At 44.7% G+C, this 19,775-nt stretch overlaps 1 protein-coding gene across 1 annotated transcript in view; it reads right to left on the bottom strand.

The window, feature by feature from the left end:
* Window positions 1-19,775, bottom strand: part of LOC126108235 (uncharacterized) — an 839,799-nt gene that overhangs the window by 604,397 nt on the left and 215,627 nt on the right. The window contains exon 3 of the mRNA XM_049913465.1: window positions 10,518-10,584. Coding sequence (XP_049769422.1) covers window positions 10,518-10,584 — 67 coding nt within the window. The remainder of the gene's footprint in view (window positions 1-10,517; window positions 10,585-19,775) is intronic.

The following is a 19,775-nucleotide window of genomic DNA, read 5'->3' as shown; positions in this document are numbered from 1 at the left end:
GTTTTACGATTTGGTAGTGTACACAAACCCAGGATGTATCTATTGCAGCTTGTCTTAAACCTACGCCACTCGCAACCAGATATTCGTCGTATAGAAGCTGACAATGTGGAGAGCAAAATCAGGCTTAATAGGAAAACCATACGCTACAAGGGCACGTTCCAGTAACTCTGTCCTGAAGAAGTTACCAGAAGAACAATTCAGTTTTGTAAACAACAGCAGCTGCAGCAAGAACACAATTTTCGTTCTCACGGCTTGACACTAATCCTCCCACTTGCATCAACTGAACTGGGTCGTGCGATGGCCACTCAACCGTATTGGTCCTGCAGTCGAGAAGGTACGGGAGTAACTTCCAGAAATGGTGCTTCGCTTTGGATACCACAAACTGTGACTGCAGAGAACCACAGACCACGGGGCACCTACTGGATTGTCAGCTATGTCCTGCATATTGCAAAAAGAAGGTCTTCTGCCTGCAACACCCAGTGCAACTGAAGTTGCAAGATTTTGTTCGAGAATAGTGTAGCTTGATAATTCTTTCATTCTTTGTAATTGTAATTACAATGTATTATTTTCTGACTCTAATAAATAACAACAGTGTTGCTTCCGTGTCAACACACAATGCATACAGCACAGTAAATACCCTTTCGGTGTATCAACGTCTAAGCACGTTTTTAGTACCGTACGAGCAACATTTTACTTATTTTAATTTCGGCCCCACAACTGTTGCAGATGCTCTTGCACGCGAATGGGCTACGTCCGCTAGAGGTTATAACTTGTAGAAATGGTCAGCTGTGTTATAGGTATTAGAATAAATTACACATCGCTGCTTTCAAGTCACCAGTGAACGAAGCTTATACGTGCTTGTTATCGCGAAATCTTAGGTAAGTTCCCTATTTTGCAACAACTGCTGTAAAAACGGATCATATTAATTTCCAGTTTCGCCGATAGCTTTTGCAGACAATTCACGTTCTTGCACGAGAGTTGGCTACGTCCATTAAATATCAGAATTTGTGCAAATGAACACCCGTTTGACAGATATTATAAGAAATGACATTGTTGCATTCCAGTCAATGCGCAACAACACTTACAAATGCGTATTGTTGTATCGTGATTAAGTTTTCCGTTTCGCAACAATTGATTTTATAACAACATGTATCCAGAAAAAATTACGCCATTTACATGTAATATTCTCTGTGGAAGAAAAACTCCTGAACATTTAACTTTTTTCAGTTTCTGAAAAAAGAAATAAACCAAGAAAATAACTAACTAAAAAAATGGATGGGCGATAAAAGCAGATTAAAACTAAAACCACTAATCTCCTGCAACTACTGCCTATATTCCTCTAAAACAAAAGCAGAAAAAGCGAAAAATAAGTAAACAATGCTAAGCGTAGTATCTTTGGACGACCCACCATCAACTGTTATCATGTTGACATTCACTTTTTTTTCTTTTTTTCTGTCGCTTATGTTCAACTGGTATATATTTCTTTTATTTTTCTCTGGATTTGTTTGTTTTCAGTCCTCAATAAATAAGGTGACGGGGTTGTATCGGAGGTCTGTGCGTCGCCGATTCATTCCTGTAACTCCGGTTGACACGTTAAATTTGCCTCGCCGTGCACTCGCGAATGGAAGGAGGATGCGCACTCGCTACCGACACGAGTGCGGTGTCAAGCATCTTGCGGCGGACGATCCGAAGCCCGCGCGCGGAGGCACGAGAAAAATCACGCGTGCGAAGTCCAGCAGCGTAGGACCCAGCGAAGTCTAGGGCCACCACCACCCGCTTCGGACGCCGAGCGCAAACTGACGCGCCGAGTTCTGTCGCGCACTGCTGTTGCGAAGCGTGCCGCGTGGCGGCGGTAGCGCCGCGCGACCGCAGCGCTGCCTTGCGGCAGGCACGACAACCACTGGCGGCCGCTCTGGCGGGGGTCGCCTCGTTTGCGGACGGGATTTAATTGCAGCGTGTGACGTCACATAATTCACGGTTAGGTGGGGACAATGGGCCAGACGCATGATTCACACAGCCTGTTTGTTGCTGCGGCGGGCCTCTTAACAGCATGCGAGCTACAGATTAACACATGCGCTCCGCCTACGCAGCGCGCATACAAATAGATCCGCGAGTCCATTACATGTGTTTACTAAAGATGGGCAAACACGATTATCTCTGGGATCTAGTTTGCTGGTGGCGTGTTCTTTTTGGGAGCCGTTCATTTTCACTCATTCACCGTTCCTTTTTTTCTATCTAATTATGTATTGCTATATGGGTTTGCAAAAAGTCAGAATGGAAAACTAAACGCAGGCAACTGTACACAAAAGCAAGAGCGCACTTTCAATGCACATGGGAAGAAGGGAAGGACGTGGGAGGGCATTGATATTAGTTTTGCGGGTGCAATTTCGGACTGTATAATGGATGAGGAAACTCTTCTCGGGAGCGCAAAATTGTGTGAAGCTTTGCGTTGTCATAGAGAAAAAAGTTCGTTTGCATTTTTGTGGTGAGGAACACGATGAAGTAGTTTTTCAATTTTCTAAGAGTACACCGGTACACATCATAGTTGATCGCTGCACCATGAGAGATGAAATCAAACAGAATACCCACTTCAGGTGCCAAAAGACCGTCAATGTGAATTAACCGGATGTGGATTGGGACGAAGACTATTGTTGTGCTATTTTTGTACAGGGTGTTTCAAAAATGACTTTACAAGTTTAAAAATTCATATAAATTCATTGAAAGAAGATACAGAGCTGAGTTTAGAATTTTTTTCTAGCGAAACATATCAAGTTTTTTTGCCTTAAACTAAAGAAGTTGTACGTGGCTTCGGTTGGTTATCCTGCACACATCCCACCGTAAGTAAATTTCTTCCCAGACCCGCTGTAGCATTGCAGGTGTAACTTGTTCAGTAGCGGTGTAAATTGTTGCTCAAAGTTCAAGTAGAGAAGTCCGCAAAGGAGGTACAAATAAGATATCTTTGATCTACATCTGCGTGGATACAAGACTAAAATCCCATCGTTCGAGTTGGCCGACTTTTTTTTTTTTTTTAAGGAATATTGTTCACAGGATGGAAGGCTACAGAAATCAAGAATCTGCATTCTTTATTCAATATTCATCTATTTAAAACGTCACTGCAGTGCTCCCCATTCACATATGTTAGAATTTTGAAATGTTGCCACTGTTCAGATCTATCTTCAAGAGAGTAATTTGCAAACCATTCTCTTCTTAATGCGGCCTGCTTCGAGTAATTATTGATGCTAATGTTAATACTTATTACTGTTGATGTTAATAATTATTGTTGTTAATGAAGTAGCGTCATCACCAACTAAAATCGTATCTTATAGCACGCCGAGTGTTCTCTATTGTAACAATAAACTCTATTTAAAAGAACCGAGAACAGTTCTGGTGACATTCTAAGATAATTAAAAGAACTTCTTGGTCTTCCATTATAAATTATTTCAGCAAGGATGCTGAGCAACAGAGCTCGCGTCTCTTCTTGATCCAGTCACGAATCGAAACACGTCTCTTATTTTTTTCTTATGCAGCCATTCCACGCAACAAGCTTTAACTCCATCACATCTCGTGCAGTTCTAAGTTCTAGGGGACTCATGACCACATATGTTAAGTCCCATAGTGCTCAGAGCCATTTTTGAACCTCTGTGAATTCTTGACTGAAAACAGTGTCCTTATACCCGAACAGTTTGAATTCTTCGCTGAGCGTTACAGTATCCAAAAATCCCACTGATCGATAGACCACATTCGTCAGGACAGGGCAAGGAGATGAGCAACAGGAGCAATACTCCTGGATATTGGGAAGGTATTTGACCGTGTCTGGCACGATGGCCTAATTTACAAGCTAGATCTAATATGGTGCCCAGGACACATATTCCGAATCGTTGACTTCTTTCTTAAAGGACAACAGTTCTTCGTAAGGCTGGCATTGCAATATAATATTTCTTTGACAAAGAAATATGATCAAATATTATTCAAATTTCTTTGACATGGCGCTAAAAAGGGGTATTACACAGTCGTCATATACTTCATCAAATATCAATATGGCGGACAACGACTTGATATGCGCTGCAGTTCCTAGTACCACTATTGCACTGTATGTGTATTTGGAAGAAAAGCGGCGGAAAAAAAGGAAACATACTTGGATGAAGCCATAGGTTTCACGTCGAGATAGTAAAAGCATTCAGCAAAATTTGTTACGAGAGCTGCTAGTGGAGGACGTCGAGTCTTATATATACAGGGCTATTACAAATGATTGAAGCGATTTCATAAATTCACTATAGCTCCATTCATTGACATATGGTCACGACACACTACAGATACGTAGAAAAACTCATAAAGTTTTGTTCGGCTGAAGCCGCACTTCAGGTTTCTGCCGCCAGAGCGCTCGAGAGCGCAGTGAGACAAAATGGCGACAGGAGCCGAGAAAGCGTATGTCGTGCTTGAAATGCACTCACATCAGTCAGTCATAACAGTGCAACGACACTTCAGGACGAAGTTCAACAAAGATCCACCAACTGCTAACTCCATTCGGCGATGGTATGCGCAGTTTAAACCTTCTGGATGCCTCTGTAAGGGGAAAATCGACGGGTCGGCCTGCAGTGAGCGAAGAAACGGTTGAACGCGTGCGGGCAAGTTTCACGCGTAGCCCGCGGAAGTCGACGAATAAAGCAAGCAGGGAGCTAAACGTACCACAGCCAACGGTTTGGAAAATCTTACGGAAAAGGCTAAAGCAGAAGCCTTACCGTTTACAATTGCTACAAGCCCTGACACCCGATGACAAAGTCAAACGCTTTGAATTTTCGGCGCGGTTGCAACAGCTCGTGGAAGAGGATGCGTTCAGTGCGAAACTTGTTTTCAGTGATGAAGCAACATTTTCTCTTAATGGTGAAGTGAACAGACACAATGTGCGAATCTGGGCGGTAGAGAATCCTCACGCATTCGTGCAGCAAATTCGCAATTCACCAAAAGTTAACGTGTTTTGTGCAATCTCACGGTTTAAAGTTTACGGCCCCTTTTTCTTCTGCGAAAAAAACGTTACAGGACACGTGTATCTGGACATGCTGGAAAATTGGCTCGTGCCACAACTGGAGACCGACAGCGCTGACTTCATCTTTCAACAGGATGGTGCTCCACCGCACTTCCATCATGATGTTCGGCATTTCTTAAACAGGAGATTGGAAAACCGACGGATCGGTCGTGGTGGAGATCACGATCAGCAATTCGTGTCACGGCCTCCACGCTCTCCCGACGTAACCCCATGCGATTTCTTTCTGTGGGGTTATGTGAAAGATTCAGTGTTTAAACCTCCTCTACCAAGAAACGTGCCAGAACTGCGAGCTCGCATCCACGATGCTTTCGAACTCATTGATGGGGACATGCTGCGCCGAGTGTGGGAGGAACTTGATTATCGGCTTGATGTCTGCCGAATCACTATAGGGGCACATATCGAACATTTGTGAATACCTAAAAAAACGTTTTGACTTTTTGTACGTGTGTGCAAAGCATTGTGAAAATATCTCAAATAATAAAGTTATTGTAGAGCTGTGAATTCGCTTCAATCATTTGTAATAACCCTGTACTTACTCTGCCTTACTATAGTCTATTAGCTGCTGGTGCGCTGTCATAATAAGTGGCTGTATTTATTACCAAAGCTGACGTTATTCTTTAATAGCAAAGCTGACGTTATTCTTTAATTAATTTGACTGAAGTTACGTAATTCATAGTTAAACTTTTTCTTGACAACAATAAAATTTTGCAAAGTTTTACGTTAATGGCTTTTGGGGTGGATTATAATCAGTAATGCAATATTGCTGACAAAAATTAATTACATTCTGAGAACGATTTTTCAAATATTTACTATTGGTAATGAAGTGATTTTACAAACGTTCAAATGGGACTTACTTTTTACAATAATCTTACAGTTAGCATTGCGCAGACATACCTTCAGTAGTTCTGAGTTTCTCAAAAAAATAATTCACTAATATTAGTTCCTCTTATGATAGTAGTTAGCTGATGTCTCTGTACGTCCGTTTATAACCTCTTGTAAGTCACAGCTGGTGGCTGGCAGGCACACCGCTCCCCTCAACCTCTCGCTTCAGACCTGCTACCGACTCGCTTCACTTCTCGCTCACTACTGACTTCCTACGAACGCTAAGGTGCGGTCTCTCCCGCCAACAATGCGTACTGGTGCACACAATCCCTGCTAACATTACAAAATGTATCAATGCGCGGTCTTTCCCGCACTTTTCTTAAAATGTATCCATACGCGGTCTCTCCCGCCCTTTTTAAAATTGTATCAATGTGCGGTCTCTCCCACCAACAATACTTTGGTGCAGACATTCCCTGCTACCACAATTATTTCCAACATGACAAATATTAATTATTCCTACTTAATCCTATTAATAAAATATAAACATCTTTCATAAATTGTGGTTTGACAATAGACACGTCTTACAATGGGAAGTACCCTGTGCCATGCACTTCAGAGTACAGATACAGATGCAGTTTTCCCACCACCAAAGCGCCTTTGCAGGTTACTGTACTGTCCTCACCAAAAATTATTATTTTACGCAGCTGCATTGTCCTCATCAGAAATGATTATTTCTCTTTTCCCACTCCACCCTTTGCTTCAGTATCTTTCCATCCACTTGGGCCAGAGGACGTGTCTGATATTCGTGTTTTATTAGTTTACACTTTGCAAGGTAGACCGTTTTCCATCACAATACCCCTTCCAGCAGATGCAATCGACTTTGCCTTATTCCACGTCATTGTCTGACATCCGTTTGCTTCCTGAACACTACAGTTTCTCCCTATGGAAGATGTGTAGGAGCTGCAACTGTCTCATATCCACTGGAATGTCGCTGAAGAACACTCTGACAATCTTTCTTCTTCTTCTTCTTCTTCTTCTTCTTCTTCTTCTTTCACCTGTGCCTTATCCCTCAGTTTCGGCAGGGTCGGCATTGTTACAATCGCATTTGGCAAGGTTAATTGGAAGGGATAGCCAGATGCTCTTCCTCTCGCCACCCGGGAATGAATCAGTGTACCCCAGCTGTCTGCGTCTAGTGTAAATCATGAAATAGTGTGAACCTGTTACAAACGTCTGCAAGTCATGTAACTGAGGCAGGATGTGGGGACCAGCCAGGTATTCGCCTAGTGGGATGTGGAAAACCGCCTAAAAACCACATCCAGGCTGGCCGGCACAATGGCCCTCGTCGTTAATCCACCAGGTGGATTCGTTCCGGGCCGGCGCGCCTACCCGAGTCCAGGAAGCAGCGAATTAGCGATCATGGCTAACCGGGCAGGTGAGAAACGCTCTGCCAATGTAGTTTACGAAACAAATAATATCTCACATAGTCGAATAGTTACATGCAACGGTCCCAAGTTCGAGGCTCGGTCCGGCACACAGTTTTAACCTGTGAGGAAGTTTTATAATAAAACTATTTAACCGACAAGAGGTCAGTAGTGCAATTTAAAATAGGGAAGAATGTCAGGAACATCATGCTGAAACAGGAAACTAAGGCTAGATATCATCCTAACAACATAAGATCAACAGTGACTGCCTACACAGATCGTTTTGAACAAATTATAAATCTGTATCCCTGAAGATATGGCTCTAATGTCAACTAAGTAGTTGGATCAATCTTAATTATCATGGGAAAAATAAAGAAAGGAGAGCAGGAATAAAAAGGGGAAAGTGCAGATGATAAAAAAGTTAAGCAATAAAGAAGACACAAAAAGTAAGGAAAGTAAACTCTGAAAAGAATAGTAAAAATTAAGGGAAGAACGAAAGAGTGAAGGTGAAAAGAAAATTAGAAGTGAAAATTAGAAATGAAGAGAAAATCAGAAGCTAAAAAGAAGAGCAAAAGTTTAAAAAATAGCTAAGGAGAAAAGAAAAGACTAAAGACAAATGCAAAAGATGTATAAAAAAGGAAAACTAAGAAACAAAGGAAAAGGTAAAGAGAAAAGCAAAAGGTGAAGAAAATAGCAAAAGGTAAATACAAAAGCAAGAAGTAAAGATAACAGTAAAAAATAAAAAGACCAGGAAAAGGTAAACTAGTAACCGCCAAATGGAAAACAGAACAGCCCTAAGGAAAGAAGGAACCGAATGAGACATAGAAAAGGAATTAGCGAAAGAGAATTACAAAATAAGCCACCACACAGATAAGACATGTGGGTATTGCAAGGGAAACGAGAAATGAAACAATAGAAATAAGTACAGGGCTATTCGAAAGGAAGGAACAGATTTCAAACATTTATTGCTTCCAAACTACAAAACACAATTCCAACGTTCATGGAAAGAGAAAAGTTCACGTTTTCATGCATTCAGTGTGAACTCCATGTGTTACATGACAAATATCATTTCCTACCACACACGAAGCAACTGGTCTCTCGTTATCGAATTCGCAGCTTCCATAATGCAACGCTAGATTGGAAGAGGAGCAGAAAATGAACTTCATCGCCGATGGTTTTACATTCTGTAGCCCTCACATCTTGTGACTTATAACTGGGGTTACGGAAAAGACTGCGTTTCTATTCCCCCCCCCCCCCCCCCCCACGCACCTATGCCTCACACTCTTGAAAGTCTGCGACATCGCATTGTCGAAGCTGTCAATTAGATGACGAGAGCCGCTACCCCGTGTGTGGTAGGAAATGAGTCACAGTCTCCATATTTGTCGTGTAACACGTGGTGCTCACATTGAATGCACAAAAACGTGAACTTTCCTCTTTCCAGCAACGTCGGGACTGTGTTTCTATCTTTGTAGTTTGGAAGCAATAAATTCTTTTTGAATTGCCCTTATATAAAGTTACGACAGTCACTCCAAAAGAAATGCACACTATTTTTTTTAATCCATCTTTTATTCTACATGTTTGAAAGTTTTACAGTGTGTAGATACGTCCTTTAGGAACAATATTTTCATTTCACCACGTAATTTCCATCCCTCTCAACTGCCTTACGCCATCTCGGAACCAGCGCCTGTATACCCGCACGGTAAAATTCTGGACCAACCTGTTGAAGCCACTGTTCGGCAGCGTGCACAGGACAGTCATCATCTTCAAACCTTGTTCCACGAAGAGAGAGTCTTTCAGTTTCCCAAAGAGATGATAGTCACATGGAGCCAGGTCAGGAGTGTAAGGCGGGTGTTTCAGTGTTGTCCATCCGAGTTTTGTGATCGCTTCCACGGTTTTTTGACTGACATGTGGCCGTCCATTGTAGCGCAACAGAAAAACATCCTGGTCGAACACGACTCAGTCGAGCTCGAAGTTTCTTCAGTGTCGCCACATATGTATCAGAATTTGTGGTGGTTCCACTTGGCACGATGTCCACAAGCAAGAGTCCTTCGGAATCGACAAACACCGTAGCCATAACTTTTCCAGCAGAAGGTGTGGCCTTGAAATTTTTTTTCTTGGGTGAATTTGCATGATGTCACTCCATTGACTGCCTCTTCGTCTCTGGTGATAAACGATGGAGCCATGTTTCATCACCTGTCACAATTCTTCCAAGAAATTCATCTCCGCTGGCCGGAGTGGCCGTGCGGTTCTAGGCGCTACAGTCTGGAGCCGAGCGACCGCTACGGTCGCAGGTTCGAATCCTGCCTCGGGCACGGATGTGTGTGATGTCCTTAGGTTAGTTAGGTTTAAGTAGTTCCAAGTTCTAGGCGACTGATGACCTCAGAAGTTAAGTCGCATAGTGCTCAGAGCCATTTGAACCAGCCAAATTCATCTCCACAATTCTCGTACTGTTCCAAAAGTTCGCTGCATACCGTTTTTCTTGTTTCTTTGTGAACCACTTCCATATCCTGGTAACCCACATGGCACAAACCTTTTTTAACGCCAACATTTTCAATATTCTGCAAACACTTCCTTCCCCTATCCCAAAATAGCGTGATAAATTCGTTCACTGTGATGCGTCTGCCAGCAGTCACCAATTCGTTAACCCTCTGCACATTGTCTGGAGTGTGTGCAGTACGAGGCCTGCCGCTGCAAGGACAATCCTCAATATTGCAGTGCCCGCTTTCGTCACGTAACCTGCTCGTCCACCGACTAACTGTACTGCGATCGACAGCAGCATCTTCGTACACCTTTTTCAACCTCTTGTGGATGTTCCCCACTGTCTCGTTTTCACAGCACGGGAATTCTATGACAGCACGTTGCTTCTGACGAACGTCACGTGTAGCAGCCATCTTGAAGACGTGCTGTGACGGCGCCACTCACGGAAACAGATTGAACAAAGTTTGAAAACAAGCGGGAAGGATGTATCTACACACAGGAAAACTTTCACACATGCAGAATGAAAACAGTATTATTACAAAAATAGTGTGCATTTCTTTTGGAGTGACCCTCGAATAACTAAAAGGAGAAACGTGCAATAAGAAAAGGAACATAAAGGAAAAAATCGGGAAGAAGCTTTTGTGCGCGTCAGGAAACTTTCGATCCAGCTGCGTTGTTATGTACAGATGAGACAGTTTCGCACCTCTGGCACTGCAGGGTAAGAAAACAACTGGAGTCTCTGCTGTACTCACCTTGGAGAAGACGTCGTGCCAGAAGCCCCTGGAGAAGAGGGTGCTGGATTCCGAATTCTGCCGCATCCTGCAACAAACACATAGTTACCAGTTACTCCCAAATAAGTGGTTGTTGTCAGTTCAACACATAGACTACCAGTAGTAACATACACCGGTCAAAAATATGCGGACAGCTACTAGCGGACATTAGAGCAGGGCGTGTGACCTTCGCGTGTTCCCTGCTGTGTGCTCTTTCAGCGAGATATCTGAAAGTCTGCAGAGGAATTTTCTGTCAGTCTCTCACAAGAGACAAAACCAGCGAGGCTAATGATGTTTTACTATAACTTACACATGTTGTTGGGGCGATATATACAGGGTGGTCCATTGATCGTCACCGGGCCAAATATCTCACGAAATAAGCATCAAACGAAAAAACTACTAAGAACGAATCTTGTCTAGCTTGAAGAGGGAAACCAGATGGCGCTATGGTTGGCCCGCTAGATGGCGCTACCATAGGTCAAATGGATATCAACTGCGTTTTTTTTTTACATAGGAACCACCAATTTTATTACATATTCCTGTAGTACGTAAGGAAATATCAATGTTTTAGTTGGACCACTTTTTTCGCTTTCTGATAGATGGTGCTGTAATAGTCACCAACGTATGGTTCACAATTTTAGACGAACTGTTGGTGACAGGTAGGTTTTTTAAATTAAAATACGGAACGTAGGTACGTTTGTATATCAGCTGTTCCAATGTGATACATGTACCTTTGTGAACTTATCATTACTGAAAAGGTATGCTCTTACAGCGTGATTACCTGTAAATACCACATTAATGCAATTAATGCTCAAAATGATGTCCGTCAACCTCAATGCATTTGGCAATACATGTAACGACATTCCTCTCAACAGCGAATACTTCGCCTTCCGTAACGTTCGCACATGCATTGACAATGCGCTGACGCATGTCGTCAGGCGTTGTCGGTGGATCACGATAGCGAATATCCTTCAACTTTCCCCACAGAAAGAAATCCGGGGGACGTGCAGGCCATGGTATGGTGCTTCGACGACCAATCCACGTGTCATGAAATATGCTATATAGTACCGCTTCAACCGCACGCGAGCTATGTGCCGGATATCTATAATGTTGGAAGTACATCGCCAATCTGTCATGCAGTGAAACATCTTGTAGTAACATCGGTAGAACATTAGGTAGGAAATCAGCATACATTCCACCATTTAGATTGCCATCGATAAAATGGGGGCCAATTATGCTTCCTCCCATAATATCGCACCATACATTGACCCACCAAGGTCGCTGATGTTCCACCCGTCGCAGCCATCGTGAATTTTCCGTTGCACAATAGTGCATATTATGCCGGTTTACGTTACCGCTGTTGGTGAATGAAGCTTCGTCGGTAAATACAACGCGTGCAAAAAATCGGTCATCGTCCCGTAATTTCTCTTGTGCCCAGTGGCAGAACTGTACACGACGTTCAAAGTCGTCGCCATGCAATTCCTGGTTCATAGAAGTATGGTACGGGTGCAATCGATGTTGATGTAACCATCTTAACACAGAAGTTTTTGAGATTCCCGATTCTCGCGCAATTTGTCTGCTACTGATGTGCGGATTAGCCGCGACAGCAGCTAAAACACCTACTTGGGCATCATCATTTGTTGCAGGTCGTGGGTGACGTTTCACATGAGGCTGAACACTTCCTGTTTCCTTAGATAAAGTAACTAACCGGCCAACGGTCCGGACACTTGGATGATGTCGTCCAGGTTGCCGAGCAGCATACATAGCATACGCTCATTGAGCATTTTGACCACAATAGCCATACGTCAACACGATATCGACCTTTTCCGCAATTGGTAAACGGTCCACTTTAACACGGATAATGTATCGCGAAGCAAATACCGTCCGCACTGGCGGAATGTTACGTGATACCAAGTACTTATACGTTTGTGACTATTACATGGGCATATATCACAAAGCGAAAAAAGTGGTCCAACTAAAACAATAGATTGCAGTGCAATAAAGCGGCTGGGGTGGATGAAATTAAGTCGGAACTCATCAAATACAGTGGAGTGTCAGGTCTTAAATGGCTACATAGGATAATTGAAATGGCCTGGGAGTCGGGACAGGTTCCATCAGACTGGACAAAAGCAGTAATCACACCAATCTTTAAACATGGAAACAGAAAAGATTGTAACAACTACAGAGGTATCTCTTTAATCAGCGTTGTGGGTAAAATCTTCTCAGGTATTGTTGAAAGGAAAGTGCGAGTATTAGTTGAGGACCAACTGGATGAAAATCAGTGTGGGTTTAGGCCTCTTAGAGGTTGTCAGGACCAGATCTTTAGCTTACGGCAAATAATGGAGAAGTGTTATGAGTGGAACAGGGAATTGTATCTATGCTTTATAGATCTAGAAAAGGCATATGACCGGGTTCCTAGGAGGAAGTTATTGTCTGTTCTACAAGATTATGGAATAGGAGGCAAACTTTTGCAAGCAATTAAGGGTCTTTACATGGATACTCAGGCAGCAGTTAGAGTTGACGGTAAATTGAGTTCGTGGTTCAGAGTAGTTTCAGGGGTAAGACAAGGCTGCAACCTGTCTCCACTGTTGTTCATATTATTTATGGATCATATGTTGAAAACAATAGACTGGCTGGGTGAGATTAAGATATGTGAAAACAAAATAAGCAGTCTTGCATATGCGGATGACTTAGTTGTGATGGCAGATTCGATTGAAAGCTTGCAAAGTAATATTTCATAGCTAGATCAGAAATGTAAGGACTATGGTATGAAGATTAGCATCTCCAAAACGAAAGTAATGTCAGTGGGAAAGAAATATAAACGGATTGAGTGCCAAATAGGAGGAACAAAGTTAGAACAGGTGGACGGTTTCAAGTACTTAGGATGCATATTCTCACAGGATGGCAACATAGTGAAAGAACTGGAAGCGAGGTGTAGCAAAGCTAATGCAGTGAGCGCTCAGCTACGATCTACTCTCTTCTGCAAGAAGGAAGTCTTGCCGAGACTAAGTTATCTGTGCACCGTTCAATCTTTCGACCAACTTTGTTGTATGGGAGCGAAAGCTGGGTGGATTCAGGTTTCCTTATCAACAAGGTTGAGGTTACGGATATGAAAGTAGCTAGCATGATTGCAGGTACTGGTAGATGGGAACAATGGCAGGAGGGTGTCCACAATGAGGAAATCAAAGAAAAACTGGGAATGAACTCTATAGAGGTAGCAGTCAGGGCGAACAGGCTTAGATGGTGGGGTCATGTTACACGCATGGGAGAAGCAAGGTTACCCAAGAGACTCGTGGGTTCAGCAGTAGAGGGTAGGAGGAGTCGGGGCAGACCGAGGAGAAGGTACCTGGATTCGGTTAAGAATGATTTTGAAGTAATAGGTTTAACATCAGAAGAGGCACCAATGTTAGCACTGAATAGGGGATCATGGAGGAACTGTATAAGGGGGGCTATGCTCCAGACTGAACGCTTCGTCGCTAAATAGAACACGTGCAAAAAATCTGTCATCGTCCCGTAATTTCTCTTGTGCCCAGTGGCAGAACTGTACACGACGTTCAAAGTCGTCGCCATGCAATTCCTGATGCATAGAAATATGGTGCGGGTGCAATCGATGTTGATGTAGCATTTTCAACACCGACGTTTTTGAGATTCCCGATTCTCGCGCAATTTGTCTGCTACTGATGTGCAGATTAGCCGCGACAGCAGCTAAAACGCCTACTTGGGCATCATCATTTGTTGCAGGTCGTGGTTGACGTTTCACATGTGGCTCAACACTTCCTGTTTCCTTAAATAACGTAACTATCCGGCGAACGGTCCGGACACTTGGATGATGTCGTCCAAGTCCCCGAGCAGCATACATAGCACACGCTCGTTGATCATTTTGCCACAATAGCCACACGGCAACAAGATATCCACCTTTTCCGCAATTGTTAAACGGTCCATTTTAACACGGGTAATGTATCACGAAGCAAATACCGTCCGCACTGGCTTAACGTTACGTTACGTTACGCACTTATACACTCCTGGAAATGGAAAAAAGAACACATTGACACCGGTGTGTCAGACCCACCATACTTGCTCCGGACACTGCGAGAGGGCTGTACAAGCAATGATCACACGCACGGCACAGCGGACACACCAGGAACCGCGGTGTTGGCCGTCGAATGGCGCTAGCTGCGCAGCATTTGTGCACCACCGCCGTCTGTGTCAGCCAGTTTGCCGTGGCATACGGAGCTCCATCGCAGTCTTTAACACTGGTAGCATGCCGCGACAGCGTGGACGCGAACCGTATGTGCAGTTGACGGACTTTGAGCGAGGGCGTATAGTGGGCATGCGGGAGGCCGGGTGGACGTACCGCCGAATTGCTCAACACTTGGGGCGTGAGGTCTCCACAGTACATCGATGTTGTCGCCAGTGGTCGGCGGAAGGTGCACGTGCCCGTCGACCTGGGACCGGACCGCAGCGACGCACGGATGCACGCCAAGACCGTAGGATCCTACGCAGTGCCGTAGGGGGCCGCACCGCCACTTCCCAGCAAATTAGGGACGCTGTTGCTCCTGGGGTATCGGCGAGGACCATTCGCAACCGTCTCCATGAAGCTGGGCTACGGTCCCGCACACCGTTAGGCCGTCTTCCGCTCACGCCCCAACATCGTGCAGCCCGCCTCCAGTGGTGTCGCGACAGGCGTGAATGGAGGGACGAATGGAGACGTGTCGTCTTCAGCGATGAGAGTCGCTTCTGCCTCGGTGCCAATGATGGTCGTATGCGTGTTTGGCGCCGTGCAGGTGAGCGCCACAATCAGGACTGCATACGACCGAGGCACACAGGGCCAACACCCGGCATCATGGTGTGGGGAGCGATCTCCTACACTGGCCGTACAGCACTGGTGATCGTCGAGGGGACACTGAATAGTGCACGGTACATCCAAACCGTCATCGAACCCATCGTTCTACCATTCCTAGACCGGCAAGGGAACTTGCTGTTCCAACAGGACAATGCACGTCCGCATGTATCCCGTGCCACCCAACGTGCTCTAGAAGGTGTAAATCAACTACCCTGGCCAGCAAGATCTCCGGATCTGTCCCCCATTGAGCATGTTTGGGACTGGATGAAGCGTCGTCTCACGCGGTCTGCACGTCCAGCACGAACGCTTGTCCAACTGAGGCGCCAGGTGGAAATGGCATGGCAAGCCATTCCACAAGACTACATCCAGCATCTCTACGATCGTCTCCATGGGAGAATAGCAGCCTGCATTGCTGCGAAAGGTGGATATACACTGTACTAGTGCCGATATTGTGCATGCTCTGTTGCCTGTGTCTATGTGCCTGTGGTTCTGTCAGTGTGATCATGTGATGTATCTGACCCCAGGAATGTGTCAATAAAGTTTCCCCTTCCTGGGACAATGAATTCACGGTGTTCTTATTTCAATTTCCAGGAGTGTACGTTTGTGACTATTAGAGCGCCATCTATCACAGAGCGAAAAAAGTGGTCCAACTAAAACATTCATATCTCTTTACGTACTACATGAATATGTAATAAAAAATGTGGGTTGCTATTTAAAAAAAAACGCAGTTGATATCCGTTTGACCTATGGCAGCGCCATCTAGCGGGCCAACCATAGCGCCATCTGGTTTCCCCCTTCAAGCTAGACGAGTTTCGTTCTCTGTAGTTTTTCCGTTTGACGCTTATTTCGTGAGATATTTGGCCCGGTCACGATCAATAGAGCAGCATCTCTATAACCTATGTGCATCTCGTTATCCGATGACTTTTGTTACCTCATTGTAGTACACCCAAACGCACAACTGAACAGGCGCCGTACTAGGCAGCTGGTGGCTATTTTTGGGAAGCGGCTATTGTCTGCCTCCTCCCGCAGTGACAGCCGGCACGTGATTGGACCGCTCCACCCCAAATTATTCGCGCGCCCAGCCCCTCGATAACCCGGCCGCTCTATTATCTGGCCCTTCCAGCCCAGCTCACCCGCACACAGAATGTCACACTCCCCCGCTCCCGGGACTCGCGTCGGGCGCAAGTCCGAAGAGGCTCCAATATTTCCGGCACGATAGCCGCGGTGACGTGCTCCTGACCGCATTGGCCGGGTCTCGAAGTACCAGCCGTCCAATTGCGTGGCGCTGCTATCTCGACGGCCGCGATCCTAATGAACTCGTGTCGACTCTACCTTGACTGTCAAAAAATGGTTCAAATGGCTCTGAGCACTATGGGACTTTAACATCTATGGTCATCAGTCCCCTAGAACTTAGAACTACTTAAACATAACTAACCTAAGAACAGCACACAACACCCAGCCATGACGAGGCAGAGAAAATCCCTGACCCCGCCGGGAATCGAACCCGGGAACCCGGGCGTGGGAAGCGAGAACGCTACCGCAACGACCACGAGATGCGGGCCCTTGACTGTCCACTGAATACTTGCCTCATCTGACAGCCACGTTTGCTCTGCATCCAAACCCACACAAAATACACTACTGGCCATTAAAATTGCTACACCAAGAAGAAATGCACATGATAAACGGGTATTCATTGGACAAATATATTACATTAGAACTGACATGTGATTACATTTTCATACAATTTGGGTCCATAGATCCTGAGAAATCAGTACCCAGAACATCCACCTCTGGCCGTAATAACGGCCCTGATACGCCTGGGCAGTGAGTCAAACAGAGCTCGGATGGCGTGTACAGGTACAGCTGCCCATGCAGCTTCAACACGATACCACAGTTCATCGAGAGTAGTGACTGGCATATTGTGACGAGCCAGTTGCTCGGCCACCAATGACCAGACGTTTTAAATTGGTGAGGGATCTGGAGAATGTGCTGGTCACGGCAGCAGTCGAACATTTTCTGTACCCAGAAAGGCCCATACAGGACCCGCAACATGCGGTCGTGCATTAACCTGCTGAAATGTAGGGTTTCGCATGGATCGAATGAAGGGTAGAGCCACGGGTCGTAACACATCTGAAATGTAACGTCCACTGTTCAAAGTGCCGTCAATGCGAGCAAGAGGTGACCGAGACGTGTAACCGATGGCACCCCGTACCATCACGCCGGGTGATACGCCAGTATGGCGATGACGAATACACGCCAAACACGGATGCGACCATCGTGATGCTGTAAACAGAACCCGGATTCATCCGAACAAATGACGTTTTGCCATTCGTGCACCCAGGTTAGTCGACGAGTACACCATCGCAGGCGCTCCTGTCTGTGATGCAGCGTCAAAGGTAACCGCAGCCATTGTCTTCGAGCTGATAGTCCATGCTGCTGCAAACGTCGTCGAACTGTTCGTGCAGATGGTTGTCGTCTTGCAAACGTCCCCATCTGTCGACTCACGGATCGAGACGTGGCTGCACGATCCGTTACAGCCATGTGGATAAGATGCCTGTCATCTCGACTGCTAGTGATGCGATGCCGTTGGGATCCAGCACGGCGTTCCGTATTACCCTCCTGAACCCAGCGATTCCATATTCTGGTAACAGTCATTGGATCTCGACCGACACGAGCAGCAATGTCGCGATACGATAAATCGCAATCGCGATAGGCTACAATCCGACCTTTATCAAAGTCTGAAATGTGATGGTACGTATTTCTCCTCCTTGCACGAGGCATCACAATAACGTTCCACCAGACAACGCCGGTCAACTGCTGTTTGTGTTGAGAAATCGGTCGGAAACTTTCCTCATGTCAGCACGTTGTAGGTGTCGCCACCGCCGCCAACCTTGTGTGAATGCTCTGAAAAGCTAATCATTTGCATATCACAGCATCTCCTTCCTGTCGGTTAAATTTCGCATCTGTAGCACGTCATCTTCGTGGCGTAGCAATTTCAATGGTCAGAAGTGTAAACGCAAAATACATATAGGAGAGGATCCCCAAAAAAGGCCAGAAAAATTTTTTAAAAGCCATATACTTTCATATTGTTTACAAAACAAACTTATCCTCTACAAAATGCTCTGAAATACAACCAAAACATTTGTCCCACCCGTGTTTCCACTGTGCGAAACATTTCTTGTAGTCATTTTTAGATATGGCTGACAGCTCGTCCTTTTTGTTTGTTTGGTTTTTTTTTTTACTTCTTCAAGGTCAAATCATTGTCCTTTCTCACACCTTCTTATGCATTTTCAGCCAAAAACTGTCCAACAGAGATGGCTGTGTGTGCAGTTGTGTTGTCGTAGTGGAAGAACCAGTCTCCTGTCTGCCACAAATTGGGTCTTTTTTGACGAACAGCATTGCGCAATTTTCTTAAAACCTCCAAATAAAAGGCTTGATTCAGAGTCTAACTTGGGGGAACAAGCTCTGAAAGAACTACGCCCTTGGCATCGAACAGGGACAGCGGCAAGGGGGGAGGGGATGCTAAGGGGGCTATTGCCCCCCCCCCCCAAATGGAATTTCATATTACACTGGATAAAATGACTTCAGTAATCATCGAATATATTACTTTAACACATTCACTCAGTTTTTTCATAATTATGTACCAATATAGGTTGCAATATATTTCAAATACATTTTAACAACAGAATAAGAGCGGCAAATTGCTTACTATCTAAACCAATAAATATCATTTAATTTAAAATGGGCGTCTTATTATTTATCAACACACATTGGATGTATTGTAAGTAGGCTGTTTATGTTTTCTTATTGGCAACGTTACGTAGCGCTCGGTATGAAAATCACTGGCTGTGCTGTGTGCAGTCTGTGGCTAGTTTGCATTGTTGTCTGCCATTGTAGTGTTGGGCAGCGGCAGCTGGATGTGAACAGCGCGTAGCGTTGCGCAGTTGGAGGTGAGCCGCCAGCAGTGGTGGATGTGGGGAGAGAGATGGCGGAGTTTTGTAATTTGTCATGAACTGCTATATATATTATGACTATTAACGTAAATACATTGTTTGTTCTCTATTAAAATCTTTCATTTGCTAACTATGCCTATCAGTAGTTAGTGCCTTCCGTAGTTTGAATCTTTTATTTAGCTGGCAGTAGTGGCGCTCGCTGTATTGCAGTAGTTCGAGTAACCAAGATTTTTGTGAGGTAAGTGATTTGTGAAACGTATAGGTTAATGTTAGTCAGGGCCATTCTTTTGTAGGGATTTTTGAAAGTGAGATTGCGTTGCGCTAAAAATATTGTGTGTCAGTTTAAGCACAGTCTTCTAAAATTTTTCTAAGGGGACGTTTCAGTATATTAATATACAAGTACCACTCACAATAATGAAGAAAGCTAAATATGCCGGGTATGCT

The sequence above is a fragment of the Schistocerca cancellata genome, chromosome 11 (genome assembly GCF_023864275.1).
Source record: "Schistocerca cancellata isolate TAMUIC-IGC-003103 chromosome 11, iqSchCanc2.1, whole genome shotgun sequence".
Lineage (NCBI taxonomy): Eukaryota > Metazoa > Arthropoda > Insecta > Orthoptera > Acrididae > Schistocerca > Schistocerca cancellata.
Note: the sequence above shows the minus strand (reverse complement) of the source record. Positions and strands in the feature narration are given on the sequence as shown.